Source organism: Falco naumanni, chromosome 7, assembly GCF_017639655.2.
Source record: "Falco naumanni isolate bFalNau1 chromosome 7, bFalNau1.pat, whole genome shotgun sequence".
NCBI classification, from domain to species: domain Eukaryota; kingdom Metazoa; phylum Chordata; class Aves; order Falconiformes; family Falconidae; genus Falco; species Falco naumanni.
This window is the reverse complement of record NC_054060.1, coordinates 53886831-53912092: the sequence shown is the minus strand read 5'-3', so window position 1 is coordinate 53912092 and position 25262 is coordinate 53886831. Positions and strand designations below refer to the sequence as shown.

General features: G+C 39.9%; 2 protein-coding genes across 8 annotated transcripts in view; both read right to left on the bottom strand.

Annotated features, from left to right (window-relative positions):
* Window positions 1–5624, bottom strand: part of FSIP1 (fibrous sheath interacting protein 1) — an 89056-nt gene extending 83432 nt beyond the window's left edge. For 2 of the 6 annotated variants that reach the window (XM_040601807.1, XM_040601806.1), the window contains exons 1-4: window positions 5338–5540; window positions 4244–4378; window positions 2723–2912; window positions 1039–1137 (exon numbers count right to left, since the gene is read on the bottom strand). In XM_040601807.1, the coding sequence (XP_040457741.1) occupies window positions 1039–1137; window positions 2723–2912; window positions 4244–4372 (418 nt within the window). In that variant the 5' untranslated portion in view covers window positions 4373–4378; window positions 5338–5540. The other 4 variants (XM_040601804.1, XM_040601805.1, XM_040601808.1 and 1 more) reach the window with 4 other exon arrangements.
* Window positions 5625–11546: 5922 nt separating this feature from the next.
* GPR176 (G protein-coupled receptor 176) overlaps window positions 11547–25262 on the bottom strand; it is a 36620-nt gene continuing 22904 nt past the window's right edge. The window contains exons 2-4 of one of the 2 annotated variants that reach the window (XM_040601866.1): window positions 19492–19563; window positions 16216–16468; window positions 11547–14572 (exon numbers count right to left, since the gene is read on the bottom strand). In XM_040601866.1, coding sequence (XP_040457800.1) covers window positions 13465–14572; window positions 16216–16460 — 1353 coding nt within the window. In that variant the 5' untranslated portion in view covers window positions 16461–16468; window positions 19492–19563 and the 3' untranslated portion in view covers window positions 11547–13464. The remainder of the gene's footprint in view (window positions 14573–16215; window positions 16469–19491; window positions 19564–25262) is intronic. The other variant, XM_040601865.1, reaches the window with a different exon arrangement.

Here is a 25262-nt window from a genome sequence, read left to right as displayed (position 1 = left end):
GCCTGACCAGTAGAATACCTGTTGAAATGTCATTTATTAAAATTAATAATTCTGGAGTTGAGAGAGACTCAGTAATATCTCTACTTTCAAATCTTATAGAAGTTTCAGTCTCGACTTACATCTCAGCCAAACAGATTCTGATATCGGTTCTAGAAAAATGTTGTTTTGAGAAATACAAGCAGTGATAAATTACGGAAAGTTCCATTATTTAATTAAAATAGATTTCTCTATTGCCTCTTTTTTTTTCCTGAACATGCAGATCACAATTTTGATTACTTTCGGCTTTTCCCCTTCCTATAGCATCCTCATGCTCTGCCCTCTCTTCTGGTCAAAGTTAGCTTTCATAGCAAGAGTAAACACTTGTAGTGCTGTCCAGTTCCCACAGACTTCCAAGTTTTGGAGTCCAGCAATACATTTTCATTTTCTTGTCTTTTGATGTCAAATGCCTTACAAACCCATGGATCTCAGGCATTTACTATGATGCATTGGTCTACTTCATACCAATGAAAGAGATGAGTAATACAACAAGGGGAGAGCTATAAAAATCTAACTGAGCTCCAGGGAAGCCCCAAGGACAGAAGTTAAATAAAAAAAAGAGTACTTATTCCAACTGGCCTGAGCCCAGCAGTTGATTCAAACCTAAAACTACTGAGTGAAGCTTTGAAGTTGAGTTATATCCAATTTCTGTTCTGAAACAATGAGTATTACCTCAGATGACCAGCACAGATGCACTAGATAGAATCACCACTGGATTCTGCCTTTTGGCTGAATCTATCCAAAACTCAAATACTACCATATCATTAGAGAAAGTGAATATCCTTTAATAAAATAATCTTTAAATAAAAAATTCATCCAACACTTCTTGAATATCATAATGCATATACATTTTTAGTTTGTAATTTTTTTTATAACTATATAATATACACTCAAATACACTATGCTCCCAAACTCTCCTAGAAGGATTAATGAAAGGCGGGTGGGGTGGAGACAGGGAAGGTTTTATTGCACTGTTCATTTTATACACCTGAAAAGTAATACCTTCTTTTGCACTACTTAGTTTTCCTTGGGAAGGTTCACAGAATTCCAAAGTCTGTGTTCCCATGCTATCACCTCCAGAATCCAAATCAAAGATACATCCTGAAAGAACACAGGAAAAAGCTTTTCACAATAAAATAGACATAAGATAAACTTTTAAAGATACTGTTTGAAATGTTAACAATTAAGAAACAAAAATACATTTTTGTCAGTTAGGGATCACCACAGAGCCTTTGCAGTGGGTTACTGTTTAAAAAACTGTATGTGCTAGTACACCAGGACTCATGTTCAACACAGAAGCAGGAATCAAGGGATTTCTTTTGACCCCAATTCTGTCATGAAATCTTATCTAAACTTGAAGAAGGTTTCCAAACTTTCTGCTTCACATACCAGCCTTTGCTCCTCTGATTTTAAATAGCCAGAAGTTCTAGAAAGTTAATTTATTACCATTTATAGAATTCCACAAGAATGCCATTTGAAGCACTTCTAAAAATGCTTTCATTAAAACGAGATACTGCACATTTATATTAAATTATATTCTTAGTATTAGCATTGTTCAGTTAAATGCAATAACTTACAACCATAATCTCCAAATTTTTGGACTGGTGGACCATTAATAGGATACAAAGTCTCTAACAAATGATCGTGATCTCTGTGAAGTTTGATAAAAACACCTTACTGAAAACACTTTCTAACACAGTTCCGTGGAAAAACATGCACATGGTTTGTCCTGATCTTTGAGGTAATCACCAAGGTGCAGGTCACAGCTTAGATGCCACAAGACATATGCTGTAGTGGCAACAGTAGTAATAACACATTTAGAATTATAAAATCATTCAGGTTGGAAAAGACCTCTAAGATCATAGAGCCCAACTGTTAACACAGGACTGACAATTCCATCACTAAACCATGACCCTAAGCACCACATCTATGCATTTTTTAAATACCCCCAGGAATTCCTATTCTACCACTTCCCTGGGCAGCCTGTTCCAACGCTTAACCACCCTTTCAGTGAAGAAATTTTTCCTAATATCCAGGCTAAACCTCCCCCAGAGCCACTTGGGGCCATTTCTTCTTGTCTTGTTGCCTATTATCTGGGAAAAGAGACTGACACCCAGATGCTTGCAACCCCCTTTCAGGTAGTTGCAGAGAGCAATAAGGTCCCCTCTGAGCCTCCTACTCTCCAGGCTGGAACACCCCAGTTCCCTCAGCCACTCCTCATAAGACTTGTGCTCCAGACCCTTCACCAGCTTCAATGTCCTTCTCTGGACACACTCCAGCACCTCAAAGTCCCTCTTGCAATGAGGGGCCCAAAACAACACAGGATTCGAGGTGTGGCCTCACCAGTGCCCAGTACAGGGGGACGATCACTGCCCTTGTCCTGCTGGCCACACTCTTTTAGACACAAGCCAGGATGCTGCTGGGGCCACCTGGGCATGCTGCTGGCACATGTTCAGCCTGTCATCAACCGGCACCCCCAGGTCCTTTTCCATCAGGCATCTTCTCTTCACTATCCTGAATCCCATCTTTGAAAGAAGTCAAGGTATAGATTTTGACACTTCCTTCTCTTCTAGAATTTTACCTATTTGCATCTTCTTTTGCCTCCATCAACAAAATTTTACTGAAACTATACAGACATAATGTTTGGTCTAGCCACAACACAAGAAAGCATTAGCCGTTCCCACACCTGATAACTCATTGGGTTTCAGTATACACATGTGAAGAAAGAAGGTTGTACTCTCCACTATGGTTTGCTGATCTGTTCTTACTTTCCTGACATCAGATTTCTCTCTGTCATCACCTTTGTTTTCTTCTGGACAGCAGTCTTCTAGACTGCCTCTTTGATGACTAGCAGCCAAAGTGACAGGTGAATCAACCTATGAAATGCAAATTAATTACCACCATAAAAATAGAAATCTTTCAGGGAAAAAAAAAGATAATCGGAATTTATTATATACCATCGCAAAGGCTAACAACAATTCTATACAATACTGCAGAGTACTTCTTAAATAAAAGAACCATTTTCAGATTTGATACAGAGTTCTGTTTCTTAGATATCACATTGATTCTCAAGCTCATCATTCCACAGACTGCCAGATTTGGAATTGCCAAGGTAGGGAATGATTCCAAAGGTGTATGTCATTTCTGCTGCAGCAGACGGCACAGCCAAATAGTTCAGAGTCTGTGTGTACAACAGCACCATCCATTTCCTGACACCGTAAGTGCTCTGCACCAGGTAGCGTCCCAATCTCTTGCTCATACTATATTTATAGTCTAATTTAAAGGGCTGAAAAGCTTCTGCTTCACTCATCAATCTCAAGAGATCAAATTTTCATGTAATAGCCTATGATGCTTACGTCAGAACTTGGATTCAGAGTTATCTGATGCTAACATTAGTACCTGACTGTGAACCTATAAAAAAAATACTTCTGTGAAGCATCTAGGTATGATCCCGTTCTACAGACAGGTGAACAGAGGTTCAATACAATTGGACTAATCCAAGAAAATCAATCTAAATCTCAAATTCTCAAGTCCCAGTTCCTACAACCCAACAACCATATCATACATCCCATTCCCAAAATTAAGTTAATACCCAATATTAATTTTCTCAGAGGATGGATGAACATCTCCTTCCAATGGACTTCGTTGAATCTCTGGAGCTGACATATTTCTTGGAATACTATAAAATATTTTTTTAAAACTTGATTCAAACACAACCTGAGACCACCTTACAGTCAAAAATTCAACTTGTGAGGATTTCTCAAATGCTTTCTTTTAATAAGCAAAATAATTTTTATTCCAACTTAAATTTAAAAGCACAAATGGGATGGAAGTGGAATTATATACATACTGGCTTATGCATCAACAGCCTATAGCTGTGTATCTACACATGTCAAATGTTTTTTCTTTAAAATAGAGTTTATTTAATAATCTGGTTAACTGTAAAGACAACCATGTTTTCTAGGTTGTAGTACTGAATAACCCTTTTTGTGGCAAATAAAAGTAACACAGGTTCAGAAAAATGAAATTAAACATCATTCCACACATGCATAAGGAGCACCCCACATTCATGAACTTTCCCATAACCCCTTACAGCACACCTGCAGAGCCAGAACTCTACGTGAAGCTAAAAAGCAGAATCTTATTTCTTTGGCATTCTACTAAGAAGAATTAGGCATGGAGTTTCTAACCCAATGAAAAGAATTACCTTTGGCACACATGGCTCTGGTGTTAATAATTCCAGGGATGTATGTAAAGATCTACAGATAGGCCAGGCTCTTGAGCTACATGCAGGCCTCCTTGAAATTTTATCCAAGCTCACCCTTGTAACATCCATTATGACCTAAAACTGGGAAAAAAACCCAAACACAACCTTCCAATCTGTCAGTTTCATAATAAAGCAACACAAACACAGTAATGTTTCAGATACAGATTAAACAAGTTTCAAATCCTTTCTAGCAATTTGAGAGGTTCTTCTAGAATAGCCTAGCTTGCCACTCAAGTATATTTTTTTAATGTTTGTACAAAAACATATTCGTATCATCAAGCCAATCAGAGTATTCAAATTTGCTTAGTGTCAAAGAAACTTCAAATGGCTTAAATATTAAAAGTAATCTCACAACAAAGGAAACTGTATAGCTCTGGTTGTTTCTTTTAAAAAAAGCATGGGACTGGCAAAGTTGGCATCAACAAAAGAATGAGGGTATGTTATAGACATTGTAAACATCTCAGATAAAGCAGCCAAAAGCATTTTTATAGTCGGTAGTTCTAAGCGGAGGGAGCTCCTGAATCCAAAGAGTCACTTTCTCAGTCCCAATTCAGTTTTGAGTTTTAACAGAAACGCATGGCTTTCTGCAAAAAACGGCGTGAATTCACGTAACTAGACACGCGAGTATGTGACAGGCACTGGTAATTCTCAGAAGGCCCAAGTGAATACAACCGTTTATTTCAGTCCAAGAAACCGGGACAAGCCGCCTCCCGGCTGCGGGTCCGTAACGCGACACAGCGCGGAGCGGCGGGAGCGCAGAGCGGGCAGCGACACCCCAGCGCTCCCGGCTCCCGCAGCGGCGCCCCGCCCCACGCCCGCGGGGGCAGCCCCGAACCCACCGACCCTCGGGCGAGCCGGGGCCTCTGCCAACGGCGCCGCCCGAGGGCTGTTACGGGCTTCTTTCACTTTCGCGGGGCGGGGGGAAAAGTGAGTGCAAAAGACCCAAAGTAACATAAACGAAGAAGCCAGCGATAAGCAACAGGTGGGCCCCAAAGGAACAATAAACCAAACGCACAAACGAACAACAATCTCACAAGAGGTTTCAACCGGCAGCCGGGCAGCCCGCCCTTTCCCGTGCCCGCAGGAGGAACCCCGAGCGCTGCCCCGACGGGGCTGCTGTCCGGCAGAGCCGCAGCTCCCACAGCCCCACGTGGCGGGAGGGCGGGCGGCGCCCCTCCCCGCTCGGGAGGGCCTGTGGCCGGTACCCCCGGCAGGGCCCGGCACCCCCGTGGCCGCCCCGTCCTTACCACGGGAGGGCGGCAACGCGGAGGCCAGCGGTGGCAACAGGGCCGCCGCCGCTGCCGTTCCCATAACGACAAACTCACTGAACTCTCGCGGTAGCTGCATGGCTCCGCCTTCAATTGAGGCGGTACCATCGGGAGGTGGGGGAGGAAGAGGGATGACGCGGGAGTTGTTCTTAGCTTTTTTACAGGGATGCAACTATCATCCAGCTTTCCCTTGCTTAGGAAGTCTGAGCCATTCTGTAACCCCACAGAAGCCTGTCTTCTGCGTCATGAGAGAGACAAATGCTCCGCAGAGAGCGTCCTTGTCCTCCCTCCTCCCCGCAGGTAGTTGGGTGGTGCTGGCACCGCGGCTGAGAGCGCCCGGCTCAGCGCGGCGGGGCCGCGAGAATGGGAGAGCCGGTCTGGGCGCCGGGCTGAGCGCGCCGCCGGGACGGGACGCAGGGGGATGGTGCCCTCCCTGCGGGTGCGGGTGTCGGGGCCCTGGGGAGGCTCGGCTGGGGGGCGCGGGAGCAGGAGCGCCTTCAGACGGGGCAGGTTCAGTGAGCAGCGCTGCCCGCGGAGGCTGAAGCACGGGCTACCGGGAGGCGGGGCGTGCTCGCCGGGCTCGGGCCTGGCCGGGGCGGGGGGCTCAGCAAGGGGGGCCTTTAGAGTCGGTGTTAAAACCTGCGGGTGTTTGTAGCCGTGAGTTGCAGCCGTTTTCACGGCAGCGTAATTCTCCCTGCTGCTGCCTTCCCCCTCCAGTGAAAGAGCCGGGTTTGGAGTGTCTAACCCGACAGAAGGTGGTTACGGTACTGAGCCTTGTAAAGGTTACCTGTGCTGTTACTGTTGCTTCTTTTTGGTCGTCTGTCAGGTCTCCTGCATACATTGTGTCGTGTTTACTTGTAAACAGGGATAGCTGGATGACTTTTAAATAAACTCATTAAAACTTTAATATTGTGGTCACCATTTTTTACCTGAATACTTGCTGGTAATAGGGAATTTAATTAAATTTTTAATTAATTAAATTAAGGAGTGTAATTACCTTCACGATCCCATCCCTTTTTATTTCTTCATTTAAATAGGATGTGGGGATTCATTCCTGTGTTCTGATTAACTTGTAAGAACTGTAGAGAGAGTTACTGGCCCCTTCAACTTCCTCTGATACCCTTTTATGTTGAAATCAGGTTTTCATTGGTGGCAAAATTTTACAAGAAACAGTTTAAAGAAACAAATCTGATCTTGTTCAAACTGACAGATTTTTCTGCTAAAATAGATTTGCTGTCTGCAGTAGAGGTTTTTATCGATGCTTACAGAGCACGGCATCTTACTGTCGCATTAAGAACAACTTTTCCTGGTATTCAGTGTACTAACGGTGCAGTGTGGTTTACAGGTAAGAGCTGAAGACAAAGATAGAAAATAGACCAGTGAACCACGTGTGTTTTTGCCTCCTCCCTAAGCATGCTGAACTCTAGGTATGTTAGAATTTTTAACATAAATCCTGCAATTGCTAATGCAATACCATAGTGGTGTCTGGAATGTATGGTGCTTTCCAGGTGGTGCAGACCATGAATTGAAGCAAAAATAGGAGACTGAATGTTTACACCCACAAATTGAGTATTTAAGGCCAGTAATGACAATGAGAAAGCAGTAGAATGGACAATATAGCTCAGAACTCCCTAAACTAAAATCTGGCTTTTGCTGTATTAGGAACTATATTGGCTATGAATAATGATGTGTGGAAAGCAGCTAGGTATAACTACCCCAATATTTATTTCTACAGTAGAGTGTGTATGTTTAATAGCTGACAGAGTTTGACTTGCTATCAGCTTCCCATATTGCAGATTGCCTACAACCTCAGAAAAGCCCAAGAAAGGAGACTGTCCAGCCCTGCATTTGGTAACAAATGGACATAAAATGACTTTGAAAGTGGTGCAGGAACAGGCTCCTTACTGCTGCTTGTCCACGTGGAACCAGTGAAGGTTTTCTATGAGGCTGTCACACCCAAGAGTTAATAATAATGGCTTAGCAGAGATATCTCAAACCATAGTTGATCTTACGATCTATTGGTGTTACGTGTCCTAGAAGACCCAGAGAGGAAAAAGAGGAGGTTCGTATCTCAAACCCTGCATATGAGGCTGTAAGTCTCCATCTCCAGTAAGAGGACTGAACTTTGTAAACATCATTAAATATGACAAAATCTCAAATATTGTTACAGGTGGTAGGTATATTTATAATTAAGTTTGAACTAGAAAAGCAAAACAAAGGGTGTGATTTCTTTTTGCCTTTCTGGGAATAGGTCAGTTTTGGTTCCATGATAAACTAGATACTGTATGATGATTATTAAAAAAAAAAAAAAAAACAAAACAAAAAACCCCACAACCAACTAGGGATGAACTGGAGAAAACTTCTATCTAGGAAGGGCACAGCAGGAAAAGCATTCCAAGAGCTGCCTTTCATCCTAAAAGACAGGTTACAATACGGAGGCAGTGCATTTAGACAAGTTGTCCTGATACTCAGAACACAGTCGCCGTAGTAACAGAATTCACGTATCCAAAACACTTTCATTGCTTCATACAGGTTGGAGGGCAAATTATCAAGAATTTGTTTAATACTTATTTGTCTTTGATATTTTTAATATTCTTTTGTATACTCACCCAAAGTAGCTTTTCTTTACGACAGACAATATTTTTAATGCAGACAGTAGCAGTTCTAGTACTCAGATCAGGACAAGCACAGCTAATTTTCATTTTATTAATTCCCCTAAATATTAGGGAAATAAACTGAACTTTTTCTTGCAAAGGACAAATAGATTATGTATGAATATCTTCTGATTAGCATATGCCAAGTCAAGGGCAAAAAGCCAAGAATTTTGGGCCATATTCCAACTTTTCCAGAAGCCCTTGGTGAGGATGAGTAGAGTTCTGCAGTGTGCTCCATCAACAACAGTGATACAGCATAGTAACCTGTCAGTTGAGGAAGAAACGCTGAACTAAAATGCAAAGTCCAGAGTCAATGGTAAAACTTCCACTGTGTTTAATAAAAGCCAGGTTTTCATTCTTTGACTTGCATTGGGAAAGGTCCTGCCTAGACAAGACCATCTTCAATGCTGCCACCACCTCCTTCTGCTGAAGAACACCAGAGTTCAGGAAGCACGAGCTCAAAATGGATTGTGCTGTGCTGAAATGTCTCAGTGCTGTGCAGTACAGTGTGTTGGGAGTTTGCTACTGGACACGTGCAAGGCGACCAGAAGAATGAGATCCTACAAGTGTCTAAGGACCTGCTGTGGCTTAGGATATGATACAGGCAAAAGTAGAGGGTTTAGGTTTACAGAAGATGAAGGCAAAGAAGATAAAATGCTGCTTAGGGAAGTACTGTGCACAAAAAATCTTTTTGGGGTAAATCACCATGAGGTAGTGTTCTACCTCACACTTTTGTATTGTTGTCCCTGAAGAAAGCAATCAGAAAAATCAGCCTCTGCATACTCTTCACCACCTTTGGCTGGTTTAGCAGCTTAAAAACAGACGTGGAACAAAGATCACTTTGGACTGGTTCCTACTGTTACCACTCTGAGTCCTCCATGGGATGGGAGGAATCAACTTGCTCATGAGTGCAAGCATTTGCATCTGGAGTTCTGCAATTTTCTGCAAGATGTGTTTTTTTGTGTTGCGTTGTGTTTTCCTAAACTGTCCTTGAATTACAGATTACTAAACATTGCAGTGACTAACCTTGTGGTCCCAGTTTGTTGGTTAAAGACACCATTATAACTCATTTAGAAATCCTGCTAATATCCCTATGTTGCACATAGAAAGTCACTTCAACTAAAATAAGCAGTCTTTTGAAGAGGTAAGAATGTTTTAAGTTTGAAAGTAATGACTTCAACCATATCTTTTTCAAGGGGCGAGTCCTTTATGGCCCCAAAAAAGAAAAAAATCCTAAAACCATAATCTCATACAGACTCCTACGTAGGTTAACACAATGACACAGTAACATATCAAATAAGATTAGAAGGCAGGGATTTTGCTTTTTTTATGTTTACATTCTTTATCAAGTTATGCAATGCAAGGTCAGGTGACATGAATGAGAGGAACTACCTGAGTTCTGTCGGATGTATAATCACTTCCAGAGCTGGTTACCTTCACAGCAACTTATGGGACAGCTCCTGTTTAGCTGGAATGAGCTGCCAAGTCCCAGTTCTATGGATCTGGAAAGACAGCCTGACCTTCCTCACCACTGATACAGGAATATTTTCCCAGGAAACAGGGAGCAGAATAGAAGAAAACTCACTACAGAAATCCCGCCAGCCTTTTCTGCAAAGTATTATCTGTATGTGTATTTTTAAAACCAGAACAAATGCATTCATTAAATTACCGCAGCTTAATAACAATTAGATCTGTTACAGAGTAGAATACTTGGAGAGTTTGTAGAAAACAACTGCTTTTGTCTGGAAGCTTATCCTATTGTGCAAAATATACTGTTGCCAAGTAGCCAACAAATAAAGCATTATTTGGTGCTGAAGGACTGTGGGGTTTTTTCTTCTTTTAATTTTTATATATATTTTTACATGATTTCTTGAGGATGTCTAGGAACAGTAAATTGGCATTGTCTCCATAATAGTATTTTCACCCTTTTTAAAGGATTTCTTCCTTTAATAGGAGCTCCATTTTCTATTTTTCTTCCATAAGTGCCTGAATAATGAGTTTTAACTTTCCTGCAAGTTTTCCTCCAATAGTAAGATTTAGCTTTTAAATCTATTTGCACAGGCTGAATTACCCCAGGCTTTCACTTCTTCATTTCCCATAGCTTTACTTTGTACTTTTACTTTCTTTTATCAATAATCTGGAAAGAAAAAATTATCTTACCAACACCTGTGGTGGTTAAAAACAACCATCTAAAAAAACCCAAACACACACCACTTTTGCTGATGTTTAAGGTGATGATAAAGAAGAAAAGTCTTGAGATTTTTTTTTTCATTTTGGATGCTGGAGAACAGTTTGCCCAGTAGAAATCATTTGAACAAGTCAACAGACAGCAGTAATGGAAGTTACCACTGTCTTAGATGAAGTCAAATATTCCATTTTGCATAAAGAGATTCCTGAATTACTGTTTTCTGATGACAGTTCTAGCACAGAGCCTGTACTACGAATTTTACAGAGATTATTTTTGCTATGCAAAGATGGGCTTTTGTGGTTGGTTTTTTTTCTTACTTCCCTCAAACATTCACGTGGATAAAGTGTTGGAAGAGGGACTAAAATAAACATTCCCAAATAATTGTTCATATATGGAAAACCACCTTAGTTAATTTCTTGGTGAAAGGTTTCAATGTCTTCAGATACAATCTGCTAAAAAAAAAAAAAAAAAGCAAGTTTTTACATGTGTCCTCTTTAAAAAAAAATATTTGTCTCAACAGTCAAAAAACATTACAAACCCTTTGCTTTCCAGACATGATAGAACTAAATTCTATGCGATCTGGCTTTTTGAATTTATCATTGGCATTTCATTCAACATGAGATTTGAAAAGGACAAAACTAAGTTTGCTTTCCTCAAAGGAGTTCAGATCTGAGTCACCATTTATCCACATTCATTAATCACAGAGACTTTGACCAGTATCTACATGTAAGTGGGCCATAAATATTAAATTTTATCAAAATTCTTAAGGAAACTCTAGCTCCTACTTTGTTTTTGAGGTTTTCAGAATTTATGAATAACATCTGTTCTTTCAGTAACTTTGGGAAAAAAACCATTATTTTTTATCAACACGTAACGTGTCTGCTATGGTACTACTCTACCTCTGCCACAGAAGGAACATCTTTTCCTGGAATATTTCTTCTCTCTGATTTCAGGCAAGCTATGTCTGCCTTCTCATCTTTGTATCTAAGGACCATGGTGGCTGGGGTTCCCACCACCCGTGTGGACCCACTGAAGACTGCTCCTCACTCCCAAGCTGAGTTCTTGAACTAGCACCAAGTACACTTAAACTAAAGAGGAAATGGATAAAAACAGAGTTTACACAGTAATTTATAAACTTTTAAATACATTTTTATTAAAACATTTGCTTTTAATGCCTTGTAGAAATCTACCACCTTGGAGCCATCAGAAGCTGCTGATGTTCTTCAAACATAGAATCATAGGATGGTTTGGGTTGGTAGGGACCTTAAAGATCATCTAGTACCAACCCCCTGCCATGGGCAGGGACACCTTCCACTAGACCACGTTGCTCAAAGCCACATCCAAACATGACAAAGGAAGAACAGGTACATCTCCAAATTCTGCTTCAGAAGAATTTTTTCTCACTTTGAACATTAACCAGTTGGATTCAGTAAGTTACTGGCAACTTGGCAAGATTCTTCTCCTTGTCCTTTTAAAAGTATGCTTCAGAGAAAACTACTTTCATACACAGAAGTTAACTACAGATACAGGTTCAGCATATACCAAAGGGCTAAAGCACGGGAGGAACCACAAGGAGTACATAGATGTTACTAGATTGTGCTTTTAAGAAACTACCCACAGAGACTACAGTGAATGCAGATAAGGAAGAAGGAAAGACTACTTGCAGCTAACTGAACAAGGATTAAAATGCCAGGGTTACAGTAGTTTCAGGTCATCTAACAGACCAATGTAATTTAAAATTCACACTCAGGACAAACGAGACAATATGCCCATGATGACGCAGAGGAGCAAGCTGCAGTACAATGCCTGAACTCATAGAAAGGCTGGTGTGCTCATACCAGGGACGGCATCACTGATTCACTCAGGAGTCAGGCACCAGATCTGAAAGTCTCATGTTCATATACCGGCTGGTCTACTCTGTGAGAAAAGTGAAGTAGGATGGTTGGTATCTACATCTGTGACGGTAGAAGGGAAACCCTACCTCTGACAATAGTGAGCAACAGCATTAATAAATCTTGCCTTTTGGGGTCTGTTATCAGGTTTCTCACTCAGCAGTTCAGTACAAGGCTACCAGGATTTCTGACCCATTTCTTTCTTTTGCTAGCTTTCCCATAAGAAAACAGCAAAGTGCACCAGCAGATGAGTCTATTTTAAGGTTGACTGCTTGGTTAGTTACACAATACACACATTACACTGTTGAGACATTTGTATATGCTCTTTATCACAGGATCAAAGTGTTCTATTTATGCCCTTGGCACATACATACTTGTTTACTGGAGTCAGGATTTGTCCTGTATGGTCTCCAATCCAGTTTTTACTTAAAACTACAAGAATATATGTTTTTTTAAAAAAACATCTTTCTTGTGTTTGACACACGATGATTTGGGTATCCTTGGCTTTGTGGAAGTTTAAGCCAAAAACCAGTGGTTTTAGCTTTTAAAAAACTTTAGATGTTTGGCAGATACTTGCTAACTAATTTGTGTAAAAAGCCCAGCAAGTTTTATTTTTAACACTGATTTAAGAAATGATCTTAACAGAAAATAGATGTACTTAATAAATAGTCCATCTTACTTCATTAATGAAATGTGCAGAACCCTGCTGTGTCTATCTAAAAGTGGTCAGGACTTACCCATTTTGCATGTCTTCTACTCCCTACAGCCCTACACTTGTCCCCACTAACTAAAGTTACTTTGATACCCACAGTGTGTTTTAATATAACTTGAGGCTGCCCAGCAAACTGACTGCCATATTTCCATATTTCAGCCATAAAAAGTGTCCCCAAAGCCATATATACTTTTTGAAAGTTAATCAGGCAGGTATCATTGTAGGAATTGCACACATAAAACTAGGAAACACCATCTTTTGATACATTATTTTCATGAAAAAATATTAATAAGGAACACTTGTATATACGCTTCCCTTTTGTTTGTTTAAATTATATTTGGGACAAAAAAAATCAGCCTGTAACAAATTTCAGCGTAACAAAGATCCATGGGATCACACAAATAATAGAAGGGGACCTTCCTCTGTCACTTAAAGCTCCTGCTCTTACTAGGAATCCACCTTGGGAAAGATACTGACTTTATTGTTTCTGCTGATTTTTCTTTCTGCTTTACACTTAGGCTGTTTTGTCTGGATTAGCTCTTCGGGGGTATTCCCCAAAGGAGGCAGGAGCCGCTTCTTACTGTTTCGGTTTTCTGAGAGCCACTGTGGAGGCAGCTCAAAGGGCCCAAAACCAAACTGCATGGAATACTTGTCATTTACCGTATCAGTTTCTGTGGGCACAACTGGCACCACCTGTGGTGTGGAGTCTGCAGTCGTCTGTGGTATAAATTTGTGAACCAAAGTCTCTCCTACCTCTAAACTGGTGGTGGGAATTTCTTTCCGTTGAAAGTCACCAGAGCCAATGGACTTGGTCTCATTCTCCTCATCTTCCATTGGCTTGAAGATCTGTTGTTGCCCGATATGAAACATCTCCAGAAGCTGGCTCCCTGAACGGACACTGGGCTCCAGATTAGTATCTGTAACACCACCCGAGTTGACAATGTTTCTCCTGCTATACCTTCGGTGCAGCTGTACTATTGTCCCCACTAAGCACTTCCGTACCGATTTGTTAACAGTTAAAAATAACAAAGGATTGGCCAGCAAAGAGACCTTGGGCAACCAAATGGCAGTGAGAAGCAAGAAGACTGAAATGTCTGAAATATTGAGTATGGTGCGATAAATCACCAAAGTCACATAGGGAACACTGCAGAAAATAAATATCATAACCATGGAAAGCAGCATGGCATGAAGCTCAGCTTCTCGCTGGGACGCATAAGGAATAGAAATTGTATTCTGAGGGGTCCTTAATGCAGCTATGATGACCTTTTTCTTCTGGCTGGCACTCAGTGCCCTGCGAATAAGGATCATAAAGAGGAATACCACAGCCACTGGTACAATCACAGTGGTGATGTTATAGATAATGACGTATATCAGGTGGCCAAGGGAGTAACTCCAGGATTCAGAACATGTGGACATGGCATAAATATCAGAAACATTGGTCACAGCAAATACTGGAATGCTGGCCACTATTGCGTGGGCCCAGATATAGATAACTAGGTCTCGGGATTTTGCATCAGATATTTTTCTTTCCAGAGGGTACAAAACAGAGTAGTACCTGTCAAAAAAAAAAAAAAAAATTACAAAATTGCAACTGATACAATGCAAAGGGTGAAGTCTACAATGAGCATACTGCTTATGAGAAGCCTCTCAGGAGCTGTCTGACCATAACGCCCCAAATTTCTAACTGGGTTGCCAAATGACTACCTGCTTATGAGAGAAAAAAACCCACCCAAAGGCCTGCCTTTGCAGGTCTGTCTGTAGAAAAAAAGCTGACTATTCAAACTTCAGGATCATATTATTAGTGGTGAACAATTCTTTCAGTAATTGGGACTATATCACTTTGGCTGATGTGTATGAACACTATTTTGAAGATTTCATCATTTTCTTGTAAACTGGACAGTATACTGCACACAGCACAACACTTCACAAAACATGATGGAGGTATAGGTATGTCACATTGAAAGGCCAGACCCATAGTTAATTTGAAAAGCTGCTTTATGATAAGATTTTTTTTTCTCTGGATATTTGGAAAAAGCTGTTGGTCACAATTACATGTATGCATCTACTGGAAGTACAATGGGGTTTTGTTTTGTACAAGTTCTGGTTGGCAGGGCCCTAAGCAAAAGAGTAGTCAAACACTGAACATTCTGTGAGTACCAAAAAAAAAAGTGCATCTCTGACATGCACTTCAAATTTCAGGCACTGATTCATTGTCTGCTTACTAGTGTAGACTTAAGCTCACCGAATTTTCACGAGAGACCTATCCTTTTACACTTATCATTATTATCAGTAACCACTTGCACTTTTTGTGAGGAAAATCACAAATTTTACGGGTGAAGGGGAAATTATATGCTGTTCCAGCAGCAACACTGGCCTGCATTACAGATGGTGATACTGCATTTATCAAGACATTAACACTAAAGTAAGGGACATATCACTTTATTAGGTATACAGTTTCTTTTATTCTGTGGTGAGACACAATAACAGACTAACAATTTTATCTAACTTGTATAAATCCACTGTTTTACTGTATTAAACCAGTATCTACACTTCTCTAAAAAGATCTGACTTAGTTACTGTCCAGATGATAGAGCTGTGCATTTAGGTGGGATCAGTGACCACTAATGACAATAAGCAAAATTAATGGAATCCAAAAACTTAAGACAGTCCAAAGGGCCACTTTTGGTTTAGACTTATCTGTGTACAAAACCTCTCTGAATTCATTCTGGCTGTATTAATATTGTTTGGGGTTTTTTTAAACAAATCTACATTTGAAATTTGAAACTGACAGACAATCTACCTCAGGCATTGGTAAATTCTTCTAACAGGCAATGGCTTCCACAGTTAAACTTCCACAGTTAAAAAAGTGCACCTTGTCTGTAGTCTAAAGTTGTCTGCTTTCAAATTCCATTACTCAACAAAAATTACTAATGGGAAGAAAGAAAGGACAAAAACTTCTCTGAAGACAGATCTATTGACTCGAAGTCCTTTAAATGTCCAGAGATACCAGAGTAAACTGAAAAATAAAGGCTTTTAATGTTAGAGAAGAATATAAATCCCAATAAATTCTAGAAAGAAGCTGTACATTGTGAGCAGAGCACTGGAACAAGAGCAAGACCAATATGAAAGGGAGAAAATGGTTTCAAAGGGAGAAAGAAGAAAGAAAAACCAGGGATATAGGCACATTTGCTCTCTTACCTGTCAAGAGCAATGGCTGGAAAACTAAGGATGGTCACTGAGCAGAAGACTTTGTGCAGGAACTTGGCAATTCTGCAGAACAGCATCGTATAGATCCACCAGCAGCAGTGTGGACTGGCACTAAGAGCAATGTCAAAAGGCACACAGACTAGGCTGGCACAGATCCCCGAGCAGGCCAAATTCTTAATGAATCGGTTTGTTACAGATTTAAGTACCGATGTTCTGCAAGTTGACCACAGCACCATGATGTTACCTGCAAACAGAGATAGGAAGGCTAAACAAAGCAAAAAAATAAACAAAACCCCCCAAACAAGCAAAGAAACAACCAGCCCCAAAACACAACAACAATTTTAACAGATCTGAATGTTCCCCAGTACTGCAATTCAAATACTTCTTTGTGCCAGAAGTCACTGATTTGAACCATCACACTACTCAGAAAGTCTGTAATGGCTAGTGGCTTTATAAATCAGATGACTGGAAACAACTACTTCCCAACTACCTCCTCCCAGCTTAGAGGAATGAATGAATTCGGGAATTTCAGAGGCAAATGCCTAAGCAGGATATCCAAACAATGTCTTTAGATGCTTATGTTGGCTCCATAACTTTTTTTAAAGATTAAAAAATACTGTAAGCAAATATAAGTGTAAATAAAACATAAATATAAATAAATGGGTTTAATCAGTTTGTCTTTGTGTGTACATGAATCACAACAGCTTGCTCTTCTTTCCACTGGCCACTTCGTTGGCACAGACAGGCCTGTGTGAAGCCACATCCAGAAGAAATTTGTCTTTTGGTTTTGTTTTTTTTTTTCCCCAAGAGATTCTATATATACATAATAACATGTAATTACACAAATGGGACAGGAAAAAAAAAAAGACTCTATTCACATAACTTTACAAAAGTACACACAGAATGCAACCCACTGTTTTGGATATTCAAGCCCTAAACATATGTTACAAATAGGGTGAATGGATGGCAGTGAAACAGAAGTACAGAGAGAAACCAGCATTAGCTACGACAGTATTTTTCCTCTATTGTTGTAGCTTATTCTAGCCAGATCTCAGAAAGAAATATCCTATCACAGAAACAAATTTTCCATCACAAATTTCCCTATGATTTTAACTCACACAGCAACAGCACAAGAGTAAATGCAGCCATCTGTTTTTACTGCATGCAGCTCTGGGCCCCTTCTAATGTATACCAAGGTGCCAGAAAACTCACACTCAGAATATAGGATTCTTTTTCTCTTTAAAAAACTGTCTTTAGCAAAATGTTTGGGGTTTATATTTTTTTTAAAAAAAAGAAGTGCTAGTAGGGAAAAAAAGGCTTAACAGAACTGAGCAAAAATGAAGATTAACTGAATATTAAAGTCTTATCTTGAAAGTCATAAAACACCCACAATTGTCAGAACTTTTGCCACTTCCAATTAATACTAGTTAAAGACAATACTATAGGTGAGGGAAATGTAGGCATTCACTTTATGACCGCAGAAATGCTTCCTTGTCCAAGTGCAAGTCCCTCCCAAAGACAGGTCTGCCCACAACAGCTGGCAGTGAAAATCACACCTCTACTTAATCACTTACTGCAAACTGCCTGGAGTAGAGTGAGCTCCATGGACCTGACATACGTGGAAGTACACCACAGGCTATCTCAGCAACAGCTCTTTGTTGGTCTGCCTTGGTCTGCTCAAACTGAAAGTCCCTTTCCCCTGTGTCTGCATGGGCAAAGGGGAGTGATCTTAAGGAGGGAGAGGGCACTGAGAAGCAGACAGCCCATTGAGGCTTCCCTGTTCCATCTTCTTGGCTCTGGCTTCACCCTCCCAGGGCAGGTGATGCCCAAGAGGCAACAGACTTACACTGATCAAACACTGTGGCAGACACTTGCTGTGGCACCCAAGCACATGGAGACAGTGCAGAGCTAAGAAGGCAGGAGGATCTCTGCTAGCACACACATTCTACATCATGTAACCCGGTCCTGGCTTGCCACCCGTGTCTCCGCAGGCACCCTTTTGGCTCAGGCTCCAGCACCTAACACTGGAACATTTTAGCACCACCTTTGGACACTGAAAGCGATAGGAAATATAAACTTTCAAAGTGTGTTAAAACTGGAAGGCAGCAGATGAATGTTCAAGGCAACCAGAGCAAGTTAGAAGCACACTTTTTAAGGATACACGCAGATCATCTATTTCTAAGCAAGCTGCCCAACTGAAACATTCCTAATGTTTCAGCTAAATGTTTCTCGCATAAAAATAAAACCAGCACAAAAACATGGAAAGTTTTCTTGGAGGTTTCACGAGTATTCTTTTTAGACTTACAAGGCATCAGAGTTATTTTCAGAAAGCATTCATTCTTTTATGAAATGATCTGACAAAGAAATGAAAGCGAACATACATTACAAACTTCCCCTAGTAGTTCTTCACAGTGGTTTTAATGGAGAAAAAATTCTAGTGGAGCACATATCTCTTGATTATACTATCCCCTAGCTCAGGAGTCCTCAAACTACAGCCTGCAGGCCAGATACGGCCCCCCAGGGTCCTCAATCCGGCCCCCGGTATTTACAGAACCCCCCCCGCCGGGGGTTGGGGGGGGAACCAAGCAGCCGCAGATGGCTGCCTGCCACTTCATACACGCACTGGCCCCTGTTTAAAAAGTTCGAGGACCCCTGCCCTAGCTAATCAATTCTAATGTCATTTATTAAATACCTCTCTTTCCATAAGACACTAAGCGATAGACAGTCATTAAATCATCTTACCAGACAGCAAATCAAGATAAGAATAAAATGTAAGAGCTCAGTGCATGAGACTTGATTAAACTATGTTTAAATTTTCATACTGAAGAGATACCACCATCATTCTTTGTTATCCAGTTCACTGTGTACCACACAAAAATTGCCCTGAATAACAGGTATTAGTGAATTAATAAAATTCTCAGCATTAACCAAATTACGCAGCTGTGCTGGGTGCCTAACTCATGTGTGAGCTAGTTGTTTTGCACTAGCATTAACTACATGGTAAAGGCCAGTATGATCTTAATAAAATGTCATTCTCCTTTATTTTATTTCTTCTGAAGACATACTGTGCAGTACCTCCAGATCAACCAAAGCATAGCTACCAACATAAAAATATTTCTTGACAAGACCACTCCGTTTACTCTGCTGCAGCTGGACAGCATGCAAAGTAGAGTTCAGCTTCCTACCTCCAAAAAATGTTATGTTGTTGTTACTGCAGACTATATCAACAACCACATGTTGTTGATACTATTTATTGTTGACACTTACCAGAAGCTCTTTTGAGTTGAAGTGTAATTGATTTGTGAGCCAGTCAGATCTGTTAGTGTTTTTGTAGGGTACCTACAAATATACACAGTGAGAGAAAACAGCATCTTAAGCTCCTGATAAGAGTTACAAAAAAATCACCTGCAGTCCCTGCCACTTTCCTCCGTTAACACTACCAGTCTTCAGCTTGATTTTTCCTCTAACCAATTAAAAAAACCTAAGCTTTTATTTGCCAAGTAGTGTTTTCCCAAGGCTGCCCACATAAAATGCTAGCAAGATCGTATTATTGATCATATGGCCAACATGTATACCAAATGACAAGTACCAAGAAATACCAGAAAGTCAAGTTTAGCTTCTTGATAAAACAGTGCACCGTCTGTAATAATGCAGCATTAACTTTAAAATCTACCTCACAGATGTACTACTTAGGTCTGCGGTACTTGAATGTCACTTGGAATTCAATTTTCTATATATTGCGTCATGTGTCTTATGCAAATTCCTTTTAGGTAGGTGAAAAAATATTGAGTTACCTATTTACTGTCTGATGTGTTTTGAAGAATGGAATCATCATCTGGTTTTGGCGGGTGCTTTGGGCTTGATGATATTTTCCACAGGCAGTATTCAATCAGTTGTATTTAAAGCTTCGTAAGTTGCTAGGAGATACTCAGTCAAACCACTTGCATTCAAAAATATCTCTAACTCTCCAGTTATTAAAGTATTTCTCACATAGTAATGATACATTATTACAATGCCCTGGAGTAGGGGAGAAGCTGGGGGGTTTTGTTTGGTTGGGTTTGGTTTTGTCTAATTTAAATCTTTCATCTGGTTTGAATTGCATTGATTTTATAACCTTACTTCCAAAGCAAGTTTCACCTCCATTAGAATTAATATAAATGAAGAATGTAAAAATAAAATAAATCAGAGGGTTTTTCATAAATACTTCAGAAGAGAAGCTGCTAGAGAACTTCTGAACTATTCTTCAGGGTCCTACAGAGGAACTTCATTCAAGACTCCAGACTCTCAGCTGTTGAAATGCTTCTACAAATTATGTCATATTGTCATTTATACATCAGCTGACTGATACTACATGCAAGTGGAAAGAATGAAGCATTAAAAAAAAAAAAAACCGAAAGGTTCTAAGATGAGGAAGAACTCTTTAGAGAGACAAAGTCAGAGCCTGAAGGGGGAAAAAAAGGATAAGCAGACAGAAATATCCACTTGGAACAGTGGAAAATTAGTGAGTGGATATTCCTCAGGGAAACATTCTTTTTCCACTTGCAACTATCAGTAACTTGTGTACTAATAAGCTCCTCTGATGAACCAGATCAGCTTCAACATAGACTGGTAGATCTTTCTACTGATGCCTTCAAATCAAGTATTTCCCTTCATACATCTCAAAATTACCCACTCAGAGAAAAAATTACACCAGAAACTTTGCACAGCATTAAATATTAAGAAGCTTCAGAACAAAACTGTATACATTTCCCATTTCATTGCTACTCACCTTTCCCCAGCAACTCCTTTCCTTGGAAAAGGATAACAACGTTCCAGGCAACAAAGTAATTCAACAAGCATTATAGCAATTACACTCTGAGTCTTTTCACAATATCTAGAGGCACTTTTATGTTCTGTACGTATTAGTCATTCACTGTCCAACCCGTGAAAGACACTAGTCTAACACCAGTATCTTCCTTGGCTTAGAACTGTACTAGGCTGTTGCACATACTCCTGGTGGGGAAAAGCTGTCACTTTCTACCATGGGTTAGGTTCTGAGGTGTTTCTGCTGGATAACATCTCTTGGGCTACAACCTTGGATTCAAACTTTGTAACAGGACTGGGAAGCTAGGAGGCATCCAGGGAAGTTGGAGTGAACTAGCAGCTGGGAAGTTTCCTGTAAGTCAATACTGCCTGGGACATGAGTGTCACATACAAACAATCACATGTGACAAAGCATATCCCATACTGGCTGCACAGAATTCCATCATTAAAAGCAAAAGATTAATTGTTTTTCATTTAAGAAGTGTATCTTTGGTCTTCTCAGACAACAAGCTATGTTTATGTAAAACCCTTACTAGACCTGACATTAGTTGACAACCTTCTCAGTACACAGACTAAACGAGCAGGAGATAAGTATTCAGCTTGTCTGTGCCTCTGAAAATTTCTCCAAGTAATATGAGGAAGAGGAAATACTAAAGGTATCCACTGCATGAGTAGCAGCTCTTTTCACGTTAGAAACAAACACGCTTAAAGCCTGCTAAACAAGGTCAAACCGAGTTCATTTTATCCTCCTTGCCACATAGCAATTCCACTGTGCTCAGATAGAAGGACAGCTGTTTCCAGTCATCCCCTACATTATTTTTAATTGAGAGAAATATCACAGATAAGCAGCCACACAGTACATGAAGCTGCACAGAAGTACATTGAGAAAGTAAATACAACAGTCCAACACAGCATGCTGCCCAGATGTTCTTCTAGCCTTTATGGTGTTTCAAGTTCACTGTACCTGCAAGGAGTAACACTCTCTGAGCATGAAATGTTATCAGGCTGCATTAGCCTGATTCAAACAAGCAAAAAAAATTTTTGCTCCTATTCCAAGTTGTACCCTCCTCAGATTTCGTTGCCAGACACAAAGTATTGATGTAGGCATCTACAGCTGAGATAGTTTTAAAATACTAGCTCTTAGCAATAACTCAAATAACGTGAAAGATTCTTAATAGTACCTTTAACAAGCAGAAGGACGATCCCCATAGAAACCAGAGACTATTACCTAAAATGAATGCATGTGCTATGCAGTCATTAAAATAAAAAAAAGAAGAAATAGTGCTCTTTGTCAATTAACTCATGGAACCCAATCCATTAGCTGGGCATGACATTCATCTTACCTTTTTGTTAACACTAATTAGCACGTAATTGAATCAAAACAAGGTCCACACTCTAGCAAAACCCTCCTCCTCACAGCCTGCCTTCCTTTGCTTGCTGGTTTCCTTCCCATCCAGACAGGGGTTCTCAGGATCCAGCCAGCCTTCCCAGCAGAAAGCCTCTGCGTACCCCACTCACGCTTCACACAGTGTTACAGGGAAGGAGCTGGCAGCCCTCTTCATAAAAAACAAACAAACAAAAAAAAAAAAAAAAAAAAAAAAAAAAAAAAGCAAAGCAGGAAGCAATGAAAAAGATTAGAAACTGGGCTTTAGCCATTAAAACTTTCCATTAAAAGCAACTGAAAGTCACAGGTTCTGTCAATACGGTAAACAGAAAAAACCTCTCTTGTTGAAAAACCAGGATTATTACATTCCTAACCCTCAAACTCTCTCTTTTTTATTATTTTCTGAGGTATTTTGAAGAAGGTGTTTTCTGCAGAACTTAACACTTTTGAAAGAAAAACCTCACTCAAAAAGCAGTTCACTGGAAACATTTTTGGCAACCTATGATAGCTAGCTATCAAGTACTCTTAAGTTTAAAAAGTATAGTCATCAGACTGACAGAATTGCCTGTATAGAGAAAAAAAAGCCACAAAACAAAAACAAGAAGTAAACTTCCTGAAACCAAATCCAATCTTTCCTAACATTCTAGCTACCAACTTCAGAATTCAGTGATAAAATAACAACTGCCCTCCAGTTAAAAAAGACTGGGCAATAATTTCATTTTTTGTTTTAACATTTCTTTCATTTTTCGTTTGTGCACATGTGCAACCTAACATTTTATATCCAAGATGAAGTGTCTGCTGCAAGAGAACTACCTTGAAACAAGGTTTGCTATATACCAAACAATTTTTTCCTTCATAAAACAAGTGAGCTTAATTTTAAGGTAATGTTTCTCACTCCTATTCTTAAGAGTTCTCATTCACACGTTCCTACTTACACCATAAGTATTTATTTAGAAGTATAATTATGTAAAATATTTATAAGTATGGAGCTCTGGTCACCAAACTCAGCCCAACTGAACTACATCAAGCATGAATTTGCCCAGTACAAAGTAGTTACCTGTAGAGCATTTCAGCATAGATGTAAATTATATTGCAAGTCCTTTAGAGTGTGATACTTGTCTACATGTTTCTGTTCACAAGAAAGTGTACAGTTACAACGTCGAAAACATTTTAGGGAAAAAGCTAGTTATGCATAGCAGCTTAGTCCCTGAAAGTAAACGTAAGATTTCCTTGCAGGAACAGGTAAGTCATTGACTTTTGTTGCAGTATTGCCTAGGACTAGTCCAAGGCCAACACCTGCCTACACAATCCACTGGCAGCAGCTACCATGAAGTGAAGTTGTGAAGATGGAGTGTAGTTAGAAAACATGTATCATGTAATATAAGAAAACATAATTAAAACACAAAACTTTTCTTACAGCAAGCCTAACTTGTGTGATACGATGGTATTTGTAATGTCAAAATTACTACGGGAAATGACCATTAACGTAATTCCATTTGTGATGGTACTCTTGTCCTCAGTATTTTATAAATCTACTGTCTGTAAGCAGATTCTAAAGTAACTGCATCATGCTAAAGTCTTGGATATATTGTTTCTCTCAGATATACCTATCCGAACGGAGATAAGAAAGTGCTGGGCTGATAATTCTCCAGTTCTTCATACCCACTGCCACTTTCTCCCACCTCACTTTTTGTAGTTACTATCTTGTTAAATGGACAGAATTTCTGGGCACGAACAATAATTTTCTCCCTTTCAATAAATTACAGTCCTTCCAACAGCCACCATGATCATTTCAGCAAATCAAGGAAATAACTAAACCTGCTTATTTTGAAGTACACTTGACTTGTTGAATTCCTTGCCTCTAATTTAAAACCAATGTCCTCAAAGACCCTGAAACTCTTTAAGCTCCTTGGAAGGAAAAAAGTTTAAAGAATTTACATCTGCAACATCAGGACCTTGGACTGTTCCCATTTCAAGAAAATGTGACCACTGTATAGCATTACCTTTGGAACGTAAGCTAGGAATATCCACATTTACTTCTGTAATCATAAAAGGAATATAAATCTTTTCAGTTATTAACTTTTTAAATCACAGCGCCTATGGAACAAGCTTACTGAAAAAATATAACCGAAAATTTTTAAACCCAAGGACTTTACGTGACCCCCATGATGGTTTTATATGCAGGAAATTGAAATTAAGGAAATAGATACAGAAGAGGTAAAAACATTGGATGTCCACATCATCATTAACAGAAGTACTGGATCCTACATCTCCTTTGCCAACCAAGTATCACATCTGGTAAAACATGTGGCCTTTCTTACACCAGGCTTTGTGCCAGTTCCCCTGTCCAGGTTTCAGCTGGGATGGAGTTAATTTTGTTCTTAGTAGCTGGTACAATGCTGGGTTTTGGATTTAGTATGAAAATAACGTTGACAACACACTAATGTTTTTGTTGTTGCTGAGTAATGCTTACTCTAAATCAAGGATTTTTCAGGTTTCCCATGCTATGCCAGTGAGGAGGTGCACAAGAAGCCAGGACAGCTGACCCAAACTAGCCAAAGGGATATTCCATACCATGGAATGTCATGCTCTGTATATAAACTGGAGGAATTTGGCTACGGCCTGCCAATGGCTGCTTAGGGACTGGCTGGGCATCAGTCAGCAGGTGGTGAGCAATTGTATTATGCATCACTGGGATTTTTCCCTTGGATCTTACTCCTGTCTCCTTTTCATTATTTTTTTTTATTTATTTCAATTATTAAATTGCTCTTATCGCACACCACGTGTTTTACTTTTTTCCCTGATTCTCCTCCCCATCACACAGAGACAGGTACTTAGTTGCTAACTGGGT